The sequence below is a fragment of the Penicillium psychrosexuale genome (genome assembly GCF_028828465.1).
Source record: "Penicillium psychrosexuale strain IBT 29551 chromosome Unknown utg000002l, whole genome shotgun sequence".
NCBI classification, from domain to species: Eukaryota; Fungi; Ascomycota; class Eurotiomycetes; order Eurotiales; family Aspergillaceae; genus Penicillium; species Penicillium psychrosexuale.
The window spans coordinates 4155327-4166382 of NW_026643187.1; the positions used below are offsets into that span (position 1 = coordinate 4155327).

At 49.1% G+C, this 11056-nt stretch overlaps 4 protein-coding genes across 4 annotated transcripts; 2 read left to right on the forward strand and 2 right to left on the reverse strand.

The window, feature by feature from the left end:
* Nucleotides 1–193: 193 nt before the first annotated feature.
* Nucleotides 194–2451, forward strand: N7518_002740 (putative GTPase NOG1; the record flags this gene model as incomplete). The annotated part of the gene is made up of 5 exons (XM_057183668.1): nt 194–214; nt 293–401; nt 503–604; nt 662–2349; nt 2410–2451. 5 exons carry the CDS (start codon nt 194–196, stop codon nt 2449–2451), a joined length of 1962 nt encoding a protein of 653 aa, XP_057045118.1.
* Nucleotides 2452–5612: 3161 nt separating this feature from the next.
* On the forward strand, nt 5613–7428 carry N7518_002741 (sugar porter family MFS transporter; the record flags this gene model as incomplete). Its single annotated transcript, XM_057183669.1, has 3 exons — nt 5613–5823; nt 5883–5998; nt 6061–7428. 3 exons carry the CDS (start codon nt 5613–5615, stop codon nt 7426–7428), a joined length of 1695 nt encoding a protein of 564 aa, XP_057045119.1.
* Nucleotides 7429–7665: 237 nt separating this feature from the next.
* N7518_002742 (NAD(P)-dependent oxidoreductase) lies at nt 7666–8668 on the reverse strand (the record flags this gene model as incomplete). Its single annotated transcript, XM_057183670.1, has 2 exons — nt 7666–8565; nt 8621–8668. The coding sequence occupies 2 exons, from the start codon at nt 8666–8668 to the stop codon at nt 7666–7668; spliced, it is 948 nt and encodes a 315-aa protein (XP_057045120.1).
* Nucleotides 8669–9058: 390 nt separating this feature from the next.
* Nucleotides 9059–10014, reverse strand: N7518_002743 (putative DSBA family oxidoreductase; the record flags this gene model as incomplete). The annotated part of the gene is made up of 6 exons (XM_057183671.1): nt 9059–9131; nt 9182–9498; nt 9551–9678; nt 9748–9788; nt 9840–9918; nt 9981–10014. The coding sequence occupies 6 exons, from the start codon at nt 10012–10014 to the stop codon at nt 9059–9061; spliced, it is 672 nt and encodes a 223-aa protein (XP_057045121.1).
* Between the last annotated feature and the right edge of the window lie 1042 nt (nt 10015–11056).

The following is an 11056-nucleotide window of genomic DNA, read 5'->3' on the forward strand; positions in this document are numbered from 1 at the left end:
CCATATCTCATCACGTGACTCGGCTATATTCCGGTTCGTCCAATCCTGGTCCCCGCATTTATTCTCCGCCCGGCAGAAAAAAAGGACTGCCAACAATTTTTTCATGGAGAAAAACCCACTCTATCAACACCCATTCACTCACGGCATTACTTCAAGAGTCAATACTTAATTTGACTCCTGACTTGTGCCCATTATGAAGACAACGTGGAAGGATGTGAGTCAATTTCCCGACTGCCCTTTTGCGCCAGATTTGACTGAGGAGAGTGCTAATGTATTTTTCACCGCTTGGTAGATTGCGCCTGTGCCGACACACCAGGAATTCTTGGATATTGTCTTGAGTCGCACTCAGAGACAGCTTCCCACACAGATTCGTGCTGGTTTCAAGATCAGCCGTATCAGAGGTATGATCACAATCTTTTCATCTGATCCAACATCGGCAAAAAAAAAAGTTATCGCGGTTATCGATAAAGCACAATTGCTGATCGAATTTTCTTTCCATCAGGGTTCTACACCAGAAAGGTCAAATATACACAGGAGACTTTCGGTGAAAAGTTCCAGCACATCCTCGATGGATTCCCTCGTCTGCAGGATATCCATCCTTTCCGTAAGTTTTACTCCTATGGCGATTATGGTTGCTCGGGTGGGGTCTAATATCCACCAGACAAGGATTTGATGAACACTCTTTATGATGCCGACCACTTCCGTATCGCCCTTGGTCAAGTCTCGACCGCCAAGCACCTGATTGAAACCGTTTCTCGCGATTACGTCCGTCTCATCAAGTATGCACAGTCTTTGTTCCAGTGCAAGCAGCTCAAGCGCGCTGCACTCGGTCGCATGGCAACTATCACCCGCCGTCTGAAGGACCCTCTCGTCTACCTGGAGCAGGTCCGCCAGCACTTGGGTCGTCTGCCCTCGATCGACCCCAACACTCGTACTCTTTTGATTTGTGGATACCCCAACGTCGGAAAGTCAAGCTTCCTGCGCAATATTACCCGCGCAGACGTCGATGTTCAGCCCTACGCTTTCACCACTAAGAGTTTGTTCGTTGGCCATTTCGATTACAAATACCTCCGTTTCCAGGCTATTGATACCCCCGGAATTCTGGACCACCCTCTGGAGGAGATGAACACCATTGAAATGCAATCGATCACCGCTGTTGCTCACTTGCGGTCTGCTATCCTCTACTTCATGGATCTTTCCGAGCAGTGTGGATACTCCGTCGGCGATCAGATCAAGCTTTTCCACAGCATCAAGCCCTTGTTTGCCAACAAGATTGTGTTTATTGTCGTTAACAAGATTGATGTGCGTCGTCCCGAGGACCTGGAGCCTGAGTACCAGGAGCAGCTGCAAGAGATCCTCAAGGCAGAGGATGTCGAGATGCTGCAGGTTTCCTGCACCACCACCGAAGGTGTCACCGCCGTCAAGAACGCTGCCTGCGACAAGCTCCTCGCTGAGCGAGTCTCCCAGAAGCTCAAGTCCGGCTCCACCGCTGCCACCCCCGGCAGCCGTCTCGGCGACGTTTTGTCCCGTATCCACGTGGCTCAGCCCATGGGTGGTCTGCGCGAGACCTTCATCCCCGAGGCCGTCAAGGACCTCAAGAAGTACGACAAGAACGACCCCAACCGCCGGAGACTGGAACGCGATATCGAAGAGGAGAACGGCGGTGCCGGTGTCTACAACTTCGACATGCAGCGCGACTACACTCTTGGCAACGATGAGTGGAACCACGATAAGATTCCCGAGGTGTGGAAGGGCAAGAACATCTACGACTTTGTGGATCCGGATATCGAGAGCAAGCTCGCCGCCCTCGAGGAAGAAGAAGAGAAGCTCGAGGCCGATGGCTATTACGAGTCCGACGAGAGCGTGGAAGACGTCGAAGACGCCGACAACCGCTTGAAGGCCGATCTCATCCGCGAGAAGCGCGTGCTGATGCGCAACGAAGCCAAGATGCGCAAGTCGCTAAAGAACCGCGCCGCCATCCCCCGCAGCGCCAAGTCCAAGAAGCTGTCCGAGATGACCAGGGGTCTGGACTCCGCTGGCTACGACAATGCCGCAGCTGGTTCTCGTGCCCGTGCCGCCAACCAGCCTCGCGGCCGTGCTTCTATCCGTGAGCCTACTGCTGACCCCGATGCCATGGACGTCGACGACAACCCACACAAGGCCCTTGCTCGCGCTAAGAGCCGTGCCCGCAGCACACCTGCAACTGATCGTCGTCTCGACGGTGTCACCACCTTCACCAACCGTGATAAGGCTGAGCGTATGGCCAAGTTGGGCCAGAAGAAGATGAACCGTATGGCTCGTGCTGGTGAGGCTGATCGTCACACAACCGCCTCTCTTGACAAGCACTTGGTATGTTTTTCTACGTCATTCTTTTTTTCGGGATTATTTGCTAACTTTTTTTCTCTTCAGTACGCCGGAAAGCGTGGTATGGGCAAGACAGATCGTCGTTAGAAGCCCCGCTGATGCCGATGCGGCTTCAACGAGACCCATTCTTAATCATTGTCCATTGGTTTCGATACCGGGTGCAAAATGGTGTTGGGCGTTTAATGTTTCAATTTTTTTTCCCCTCCGAGTTTCGTCCAAATGTTCATTTGACGCGCATTTTTGGTTTCCACGACTGTTTACTGTGGATGATTTATGTTTATTTGACACAGTAATGATTTGTGGGAGTTCGTTCTCCTGGTCAATAGGACGAAAAAGTTCTATAACTTGATGATCTTGCATATACCGCCAATACAGATGATCTTTGGTTTTATGTGGTACAACACTTAGACTCCAATCCTAGTGTCTACATTATTAATCAGTCTTTCTCGTACGGAGTTATACCCTCTAACAAAGATCACCCTTGGGTAGAGACAGGTCGCCGGTGCTTAGCTAGTTACATAGAGCAGCTGGTTACGTCCTTAGGTGCATTGGTCCCTAGGTGTATATTGGATGGAGTGTAACAAGGAGTGCATTAACCGGTGGGCTGAAAGGCTGAAAGGCTGAAAGGTTGTTAATAGCAATGTTCACCAATCATACGATTCTTCCTATGGTTGTGATCATTTGTTAAGGTAGCCTAGCATTTATGTAGCACAACTTAGAAAGAAAAATAATGTTAAGGAAAGCCCGAAAGTAGTGAAGGCACAGTTGAATCAAACTTTAAGCATGCAACAAGCATAATGGTTATTAGAGGGTTAATATCCATTGACATATGGGGCCCCCACTCTCTCTTCTAGGTCTAGATACATAGCATGATAGCTCGGCTGACTTTTGCAAGTTGCAAGTTCTCTGACAATATCATGGTAGAACAGAACAGAGCAGATCCTAGTATATGGCGAGGTTAACAGCCCACCCTTGGATGTCCGCAACTAACCGAGCACCGGGTTATAAAGAATGACGGCATCGGACATGTGCTAAACTGAACAAGATACTTTCCTGTCAAAAAGGATCGGAGATAAGCATTGTCGCCTGTGCAATGGGGTAGCTTTTCATGGGGAGGCGGGGTGGCTTATTTGGGTTGTATGGCATGCTATACAGAAGTACAACATGTACGGAGTACTCCGTTATAGTTATATTGTATGTTGCATATAGTGTAGACGTCATTATGGTTGTGTCTCAGAAGATTAGACAAGGCTGACCAATATTTGTTCATTGAACTTGATTTATCAAAATGTTCCCAATATGGCATGGGGTAAAGATCTACTGTCAGGCAAACTCTAAATCCTTGCCCTAGGTTGTTAAATCAAACAGCATCAGGTATAATATACCCATTAAGATGATTTATTGTGTTTAGATAAAGACCCCAGAATACTTAAACTCACTCTATGTTCATTATGCCACGTATAACATACACAAAGCCTGCGGGGCTGGTCAGGCTTGCCCCGGAAATCAATCCAATCTAGGGTTACATGCGAAAAAGTCAGCTCACACAGACATAAGGCTGGATTGAGTTTATTTCCCAGTGGGAGTCTAACTAGAGGAGGTTTAGGGTGTCCACAAAGTTTTTTTACTGTTTTCACAATGGCCTGATACCAGTCAGAGTTTTTTTTTCTAGGGGATTTTCATTTTGGGTCTAGGCCGAACAAGGGATGCCGCGAAAGACAATGACGAACATACCGAAAGGCGAACATCTTAGGGAAAACGGAATCATGCTACGGACTACGGAGTACTCCGTAGGGCTTTAAGTATTGTATTCATGAAGATCCATGAAGTATCTATAATGTTCCAATCCATATATATGGTACATATCTTTTGGTACACGGTACATGTGTGTTTTCGGCTATGCCGACTCGGGATTCCACTCGGCTCGGCAGAGAAAGGACATTCGGTGTGCCGATTGAGAAGAAGTGGATACAAGATCAACACAGCGGAAACATCTACCATAGGAGTCGGCTCGGCCGAAGCCTAACGGTAGTGGTTTTATAGGTAGTCTTTTCCATGCCAAGCTTGGATTTTTTCTTATTAGCACGTTTCGATTCACTGGGATTTGTTCCAGGATACATAATTAATGGGACTATCTATCTCTGTGTGTAGAGCATCTTTGTTTTTCGTTTGACTTTCCTAATTTAGCTATCAACTGCAATCAGATATTCTAGAGCTCTCAATTTTAACTATGATCAGCGCCCATATGACCGGGTAGGGAGCAGCGTCCAGTGTCCACGTATTATGACCCACTCGTCTCTTGGTATTACTATTTCTTTCTTGTTTGTTTTTTTCGGTTTTCGCCTTCTCTTTTAGGGAATCCATCCGGTTTCAGTCGCCTTTTATTTCCGTCTATCTATCATGCCAGTACAGTTTCTAATCTATTCATACCCCGGTCGTAGACCCTGTAAACACGGCACTAGAACCCGATGTGAAGGCGACCACCTGGACATATACGTCACTTTAATAGAAGTGAGTTATTATTCTTACATTGTCGCCAGGAACTAGAACCAGAAACAGAAGTATCATGGTCACTCTTACGTATCGATATCTGGCACTCGGCCTAGGCACCGCATTCTCATTCGCGCATTTGCACCGAGGACCCAGATATCTGACTGAATCCCGTATGTTTCTAGAAGGTGGTAAGAAGGTCGGGTGATCTTTTAGTTTTTATGCTCACACGTTACTGTTTATTGTTTGATGTAAGTGTTTACATTGTATGGCCTGTCTGTTCCAAGGTTGCATAGCCTCTGACTATATCATGAATGCAATCAATTTTTAGAACAAAGTCATACAACATCTACATGAATACGTTTTCAGCTCACGTGCATTCCAGGTACCCTAACATTCCCCCGTCCTCCACCTTCTCCACCATAAGAAAAAAGAGGAACCTAAACCCGGAGTATATGGCGCTAGACATTGAAAAGGGCCAAGACCTTTTAGGCCCATGGAGTAAAATTCATAACCTTATAAACCCCATTTCACCCATCTCATGTTCAAAAACTCATTGGACAGTACAAAGTAAGATCCGCGCGCCCCCGTCTTTTGCCGGTCATAGTACTCTACACATACGGAGTACCCACGGTAACCCCAAGGGAAAGGGCCACCCCCCAAGACTTCCCCCAGGAACTATTTAGTTCATCCTCTTCCTTTCTCTTCGCCTTTTTCCTCCTTCAGCTTCTTTCTATCATCCCATCTGTCTGTTCATCATGGGTGTCTCTACCTTCATGGATAAGATCAAGCATGGGAAGGCCGAATCCCAGGTCTCCTCCCAGGCCAGTCCTGCTCGTGCCGACTCGACCACTGCTGAGAAGGACAACCTCACCCTCGATGATAGCCCCGTCAAGTACCTGACCTGGCGGTCTTTCATCCTCGGTCTGTGTGTCTCCATGGGTGGTTTCATTTTCGGATATTCTACTGGTAAGTGTCACACAGCCCTCACCACTGTGGATGCAACGTTAATAATAGCCGAACCTCAGGTCAAATCTCGGGTTTCACGACCATGATCGATTTCAAACAGCGCTTCGCCGAGTACAATGCCGCCACTGGAGAATATGCTTTCAGTAACGTTCGCAACGGTCTGATTGTCGGCCTGGTATGTTAGAGATGTCAATGGATTCCCGCATGCAAGTCATACCCATACTAACTCTATACTAGCTCTCTATCGGAACTATGATTGGTGCCCTGGTAGCTGCTCCCATTGCAGACCGCATTGGCCGCAAGTACTCCATCTCCTTCTGGGCCCTCGTCCACATCGTCGGTATCATTGTGCAGATTGCCACCATTGATAAATGGTACCAAATCGCTCTCGGCCGTTGGGTTGCTGGTCTGGGTGTCGGTGCGCTTTCCAGTGTCGTCCCCATGTACCAGTCTGAGTCTGCCCCTCGCCAGGTCCGTGGTGCGATGGTCAGTGCTTTCCAGCTGTTCGTTGCCTTCGGTATCTTCATCTCCTACATTGTCAACTTCGGCACCGAGACCCTCAAGAGCGACGCCTCGTGGCGCATCACCATGGGCATTGGCTTCGCCTGGCCCTTGATTCTTGCCATCGGTACCCTCTTCTTGCCTGAGTCTCCTCGTTACGCCTATGGCCACGGTCGTGTCGAAGAGGCCCGCGATGTTATGTGCAAGCTCTACGGTGTCCCCCACAACCACCGTGTCGTTGCCCAGGAGATGGCCGATATGAAGCTAAAGCATGAGGAGGAGCTTGCCCACGGCAAGGCTCACTGGCAAGAGGTCTTCACTGGTCCCCGCATGATGCACCGTATCTTGCTCGGTGTTGGTCTGCAGTCTCTGCAACAGTTGACCGGTGCCAACTTCATCTTCTACTACGGAACCAGTATCTTCCAGGGTATTGGTCTGAGCAACTCTTACGTCACCTCCATCATTCTCGGTGCCGTCAACTTCGGTATGACCCTGCCCGGTCTGTACATCGTCGAACACTATGGTCGCCGCAAGTGTCTGATGTACGGCGCGGCTTGGATGTTTGTCTGTTTCATGATCTGGGCCTCCGTCGGTCACGAGATCCTGGTCCAAAGCCCCTCCTCCCACCCCGCCGGTGTTGCCATGATTGTCTTCACCTGCTTCTTCATTGTGGGCTTCGCCACCACCTGGGGTCCTATCGTTTGGGCTATCTGTGGTGAAATGTACCCCTTCAAGTACCGCGCCGTCTGCATGGGTATTGCTACCGCTGCCAACTGGACCTGGAATTTCTTGATCTCCTTCTTCACCCCGTTCATCTCCAACACTATCGACTTCCGCTACGGCTACGTCTTCGCCGCCTGCTGCTTCTTAGCGGTTATCGTTGTCTTCCTTTTCGTCAATGAGACCCAGGGCCGGACTCTCGAAGAGGTCGACACCATGTACATCCTCCACGTCAAGCCCTGGAAGTCCGCTGGCTGGGTTCCCCCCGAGGGCATCGTTGCCGACCTGCACGGACCTTCTACCGAGGCCCACAAGGACGGTGAGGCCGGTACTAGTGAGCACCAGCATCACGACGGCGAGTCTCAGGAAGTTGCTGAGAAATAATGCGATAATGGCTGAAATGATAGCGTGTATCGCGCGGCGCTTGCGTGGATGCTTTTTCACAAAATTCTGTGTTCATACTTAACTCTACTCCGGGATCATTTGAGTCTCCACCATATTCCTAGGGAGACCATGATTTAATAGCTACAAGCCAGGCTTGTTTTAGCAATCTCATTTTCTTATCAAATTAATTCAAATCAGCTGTAAGACACATAACTAGATCTAATCCTCACATTAACCTCATTGATTCCCAAATTCCATCCCAGCTTCCTTTCTAGCCGCCCCGTAAACAGCAGCAACATCTCCCTTAGCCCCCTTAACCTCCTTAACGACCTCTAGAAGCCCATCCATAACCTCGACGTTTTTCATCCGTAGTCCTCCCTCCTTCGCAATCCCATAAGCATGTCTCAGATCCTTCCTAGCAAGATCAACTGCAAAAAGCGGCTCGTCCCGGGTACAATAATCCCCGCCCACCATCCTCTGCGCATAATTAGCAAACGGGCCCGGCGCAAAAAGCCCAAGCCATTCTTGCAGCGGCTCAACCCCCAGCCCGGACGCCTCAGCGGCAACAAGGGCCTCAGCAAGAACACCAACAGTATTGAGAATGAACGTGTTACCGAGTAATTTCAGCGTCGACGCCCGTCCAACATCTACATCACCTCCTTTCCCAGACGAAAGATCAATCGTCTTCTTAGACACGACACCGTCGAAAAACGGCCGCACTTTCTCAATTGCCGCACGCTTCCCAGCCGGAACGACGATAAGCTGTCCCGCATCTGCCATATTCGGTGCCCCGAAGACCGGACACGCGACGAACCCCGCTCCCCGCTCGTTGAAGGCGGCCTCGGTTCGTCGCGATGTATCCGGGTGCACGGTCGAGCAGTCGATGAAGGTCTTGTCGGACAGGTCTTGCGGGATTGTAGGGTCCGATAGGATTGCCGTGACGATTGAGTCCAGGGCGGCGTCGTCGCCGACGCAGGTGAAGATCAGGTCGGATTGGTTTACTGCTTCCGGGAGGGTTGTGACGGCTTTGGCGTTTGGGAGTTTCGAGGCGTGGGCGGTTGCTCGTGCGGTTGTGCGGTTGTAGAGGAGGAGGGGGCCGGTTTGGGGTCCTTTTTCGGCGATGTTTTGGCTCATGCCCTGCGATTGCGGGTTAGATGGGGTTGCTTTTTGGTTGCGGTGCGGGTTGGCTTACTCGGCCGATGTTGCCGAGACCTATCCATGCGACTCGAGGTCCTGCCATTATTGCGTAGTAGTTATAGATGGATGTGTATAGAAAGACTGTAAGTGTAAGAGTGTTCGGGGTGTTCGGGGAAGTATCGGGGCCTTATACGGGTGGGATGTGGGGTGTGGGGTAAAGTGGCTCATGGCTCAGTTCTTAGCCGATTGTCGGGCGACAATATATACGAAGTATTCAGTAGGCTAAAGGGTTGATTGCATGGTAATTCGACATGGCTTGCCTGTACATATTCCTCCGTGTTCGAATACTGCATTGGCTTTTCAAGGGTTCAGTTGTGACATACAAAAATGTGTAATGTGGCCAAGAGCTGCCCTAGAAAAACAGATTGAGAAAAGCATATAGAATTAGAGAAAAATCGATACGACCCGATATTCGCAAAACATCATATCCAACCTAAAGCCTCGCCTTCTCAGTAATCGCAATATCCTGAAACGGCAACCCGAGATACATCCACATGAAGGCAAACCTATATCAATCAGCATCCTATACATCGCATAAAGATCATACAAAACCTACCGATCACTACCAAAAAACGGCTCCTCTTTTCCCTCGGAATTTCGCACCCAAAACCACGGGGCGCCATAAGCCCCCTTATCAAGAGCAATCTGCGTATTAGCCGTCAAAGCCTGCTTGATCTCCGGGCTTGATGCCGCAGCCAGGATCTCCCTGACTTCCGAGTCAGAGTACCCATTGCTCTGGAGTAGCTCGGTTAGGTTTTCTGGCTTGCTGATGTCGATACCCTTGTAGTACATCCACTCCCACAGCGACAGGAAGGTTGTTTCGTACTTCTCGCGTGGGAAGTGGTTTTTTATGTAGATCATGCATCGTTGGGGCTGGCTGGTTAGTGACTGAGAACATTTCGAAGATATAGAGAGGATTATATACCAGGATTGACAGGATTGGGAAGAACTCTGGTGTTTGGATCTGCGGAACTCCAAAGTATTTACATGCTCGCTCCGAGTCGAATTTCGAGTACGCTGCTTTGGCGGGGAGTGACCAGGGGGGTTTATTCCCTATTCAAAGTGTCAGTAATCCTGGTCTGAATATTAATCACGAATGATATTTCGATCTATACTCCGTACCTGAGCCAACATTGATCCCGCCTAGAAAGACCGGGTGGAATCTGTTCCATCAACACACATACATCCAATGTAACAACTAGGGATGTGCATACTCAACCTCAACCCCATGTGACTCTAGAACCTTGCGGTTTCTTCGTAGATAAAGCGTCGCATAGTATGAGTATGGCGATACTGTCCAAGCGGCAATAAACAATTAGCGAATGAGATCTCAGGGGGTGGAGCTGAAGGCGTACCGCAGTCAATGTAGGCATCAATCTTGCCAGACATGAGTAATTATAGTCGATAAGTTTCTATTCAATCTCAGTATCATCAATCAGGCTACCAACGAAGAGGAGTTGATTATAGCGTGGAGGTCGGGGCCGAGGTGGAGATGGACCGAGGCTGCCCGGCGATGATGAGGTGATCATCTTATTTCCCAAATTGTCATGAATCGTCAAGTTCTATATTGGATTAAATCCAAGATATATAATTGCCATATGAATTTTATTCTTTACTCAAGATACTGATATTGGGGCCGCCCCAATCACCATTGCGTTGGTTTGGTGGATTTTCAGCTCTTCCTTTGACTGCTCGACAGCCAAAAGCAAGCGCGTGGAGCGAATGTGAAGTTCTATCAAGTCAATACAGGATCCTCTCAATTGGACCATGGACTGACCTTGCAAAATAACCTCATATCCATCCCAAGAGTCATCATCCCGATCATCTTCATGTATGAGCACTGGAAAAGATGGATCCCACGCCTTTGGCCGCACGCGCATTTTCAACCCAACGGTCTTGCTCATATCCACCCACAGTATATCGTCAGAAGACATTCGCTCTTTTTCAAAGCCACCTTCCCCGTCGGTCTCGGTAGTTTTCTTCGTTCTCCTACTTTGGCCACGCAACCACTCTCTCCATAACCGAATAAAACCATCCTCAATAGTCGATGCACTCAACAGCAACGACGTTCCTGGCTTGACTTGCACTAGATTGACCACCACACATAACTGTGAGAAATTCTCATATCCACCTAAAGTAATCTCACGTATCACTGCATCCTCTGCCTTGTCTTTTCGACCTCCATATCAGCCCATGTGAACCCCACCATATCCAACAGCAGAAGCACCTACCTGTGGAAAAACCGGACTTCGAGCCATTTATGCTTCGTTCTTCTTCTTCTTCGTCGCTGCTTACCTGTGGGCGAAAGCGCGAGTATAACCCCGTCACTCTGCCTGGCTGATGGGTGGCATCATGGCCCTCGCTCAGTCCATCCGTACCAAGGTATTGACAGAAGACGTGGGGCTCGGTGAGTTTTGAGCTAGGATGGAAG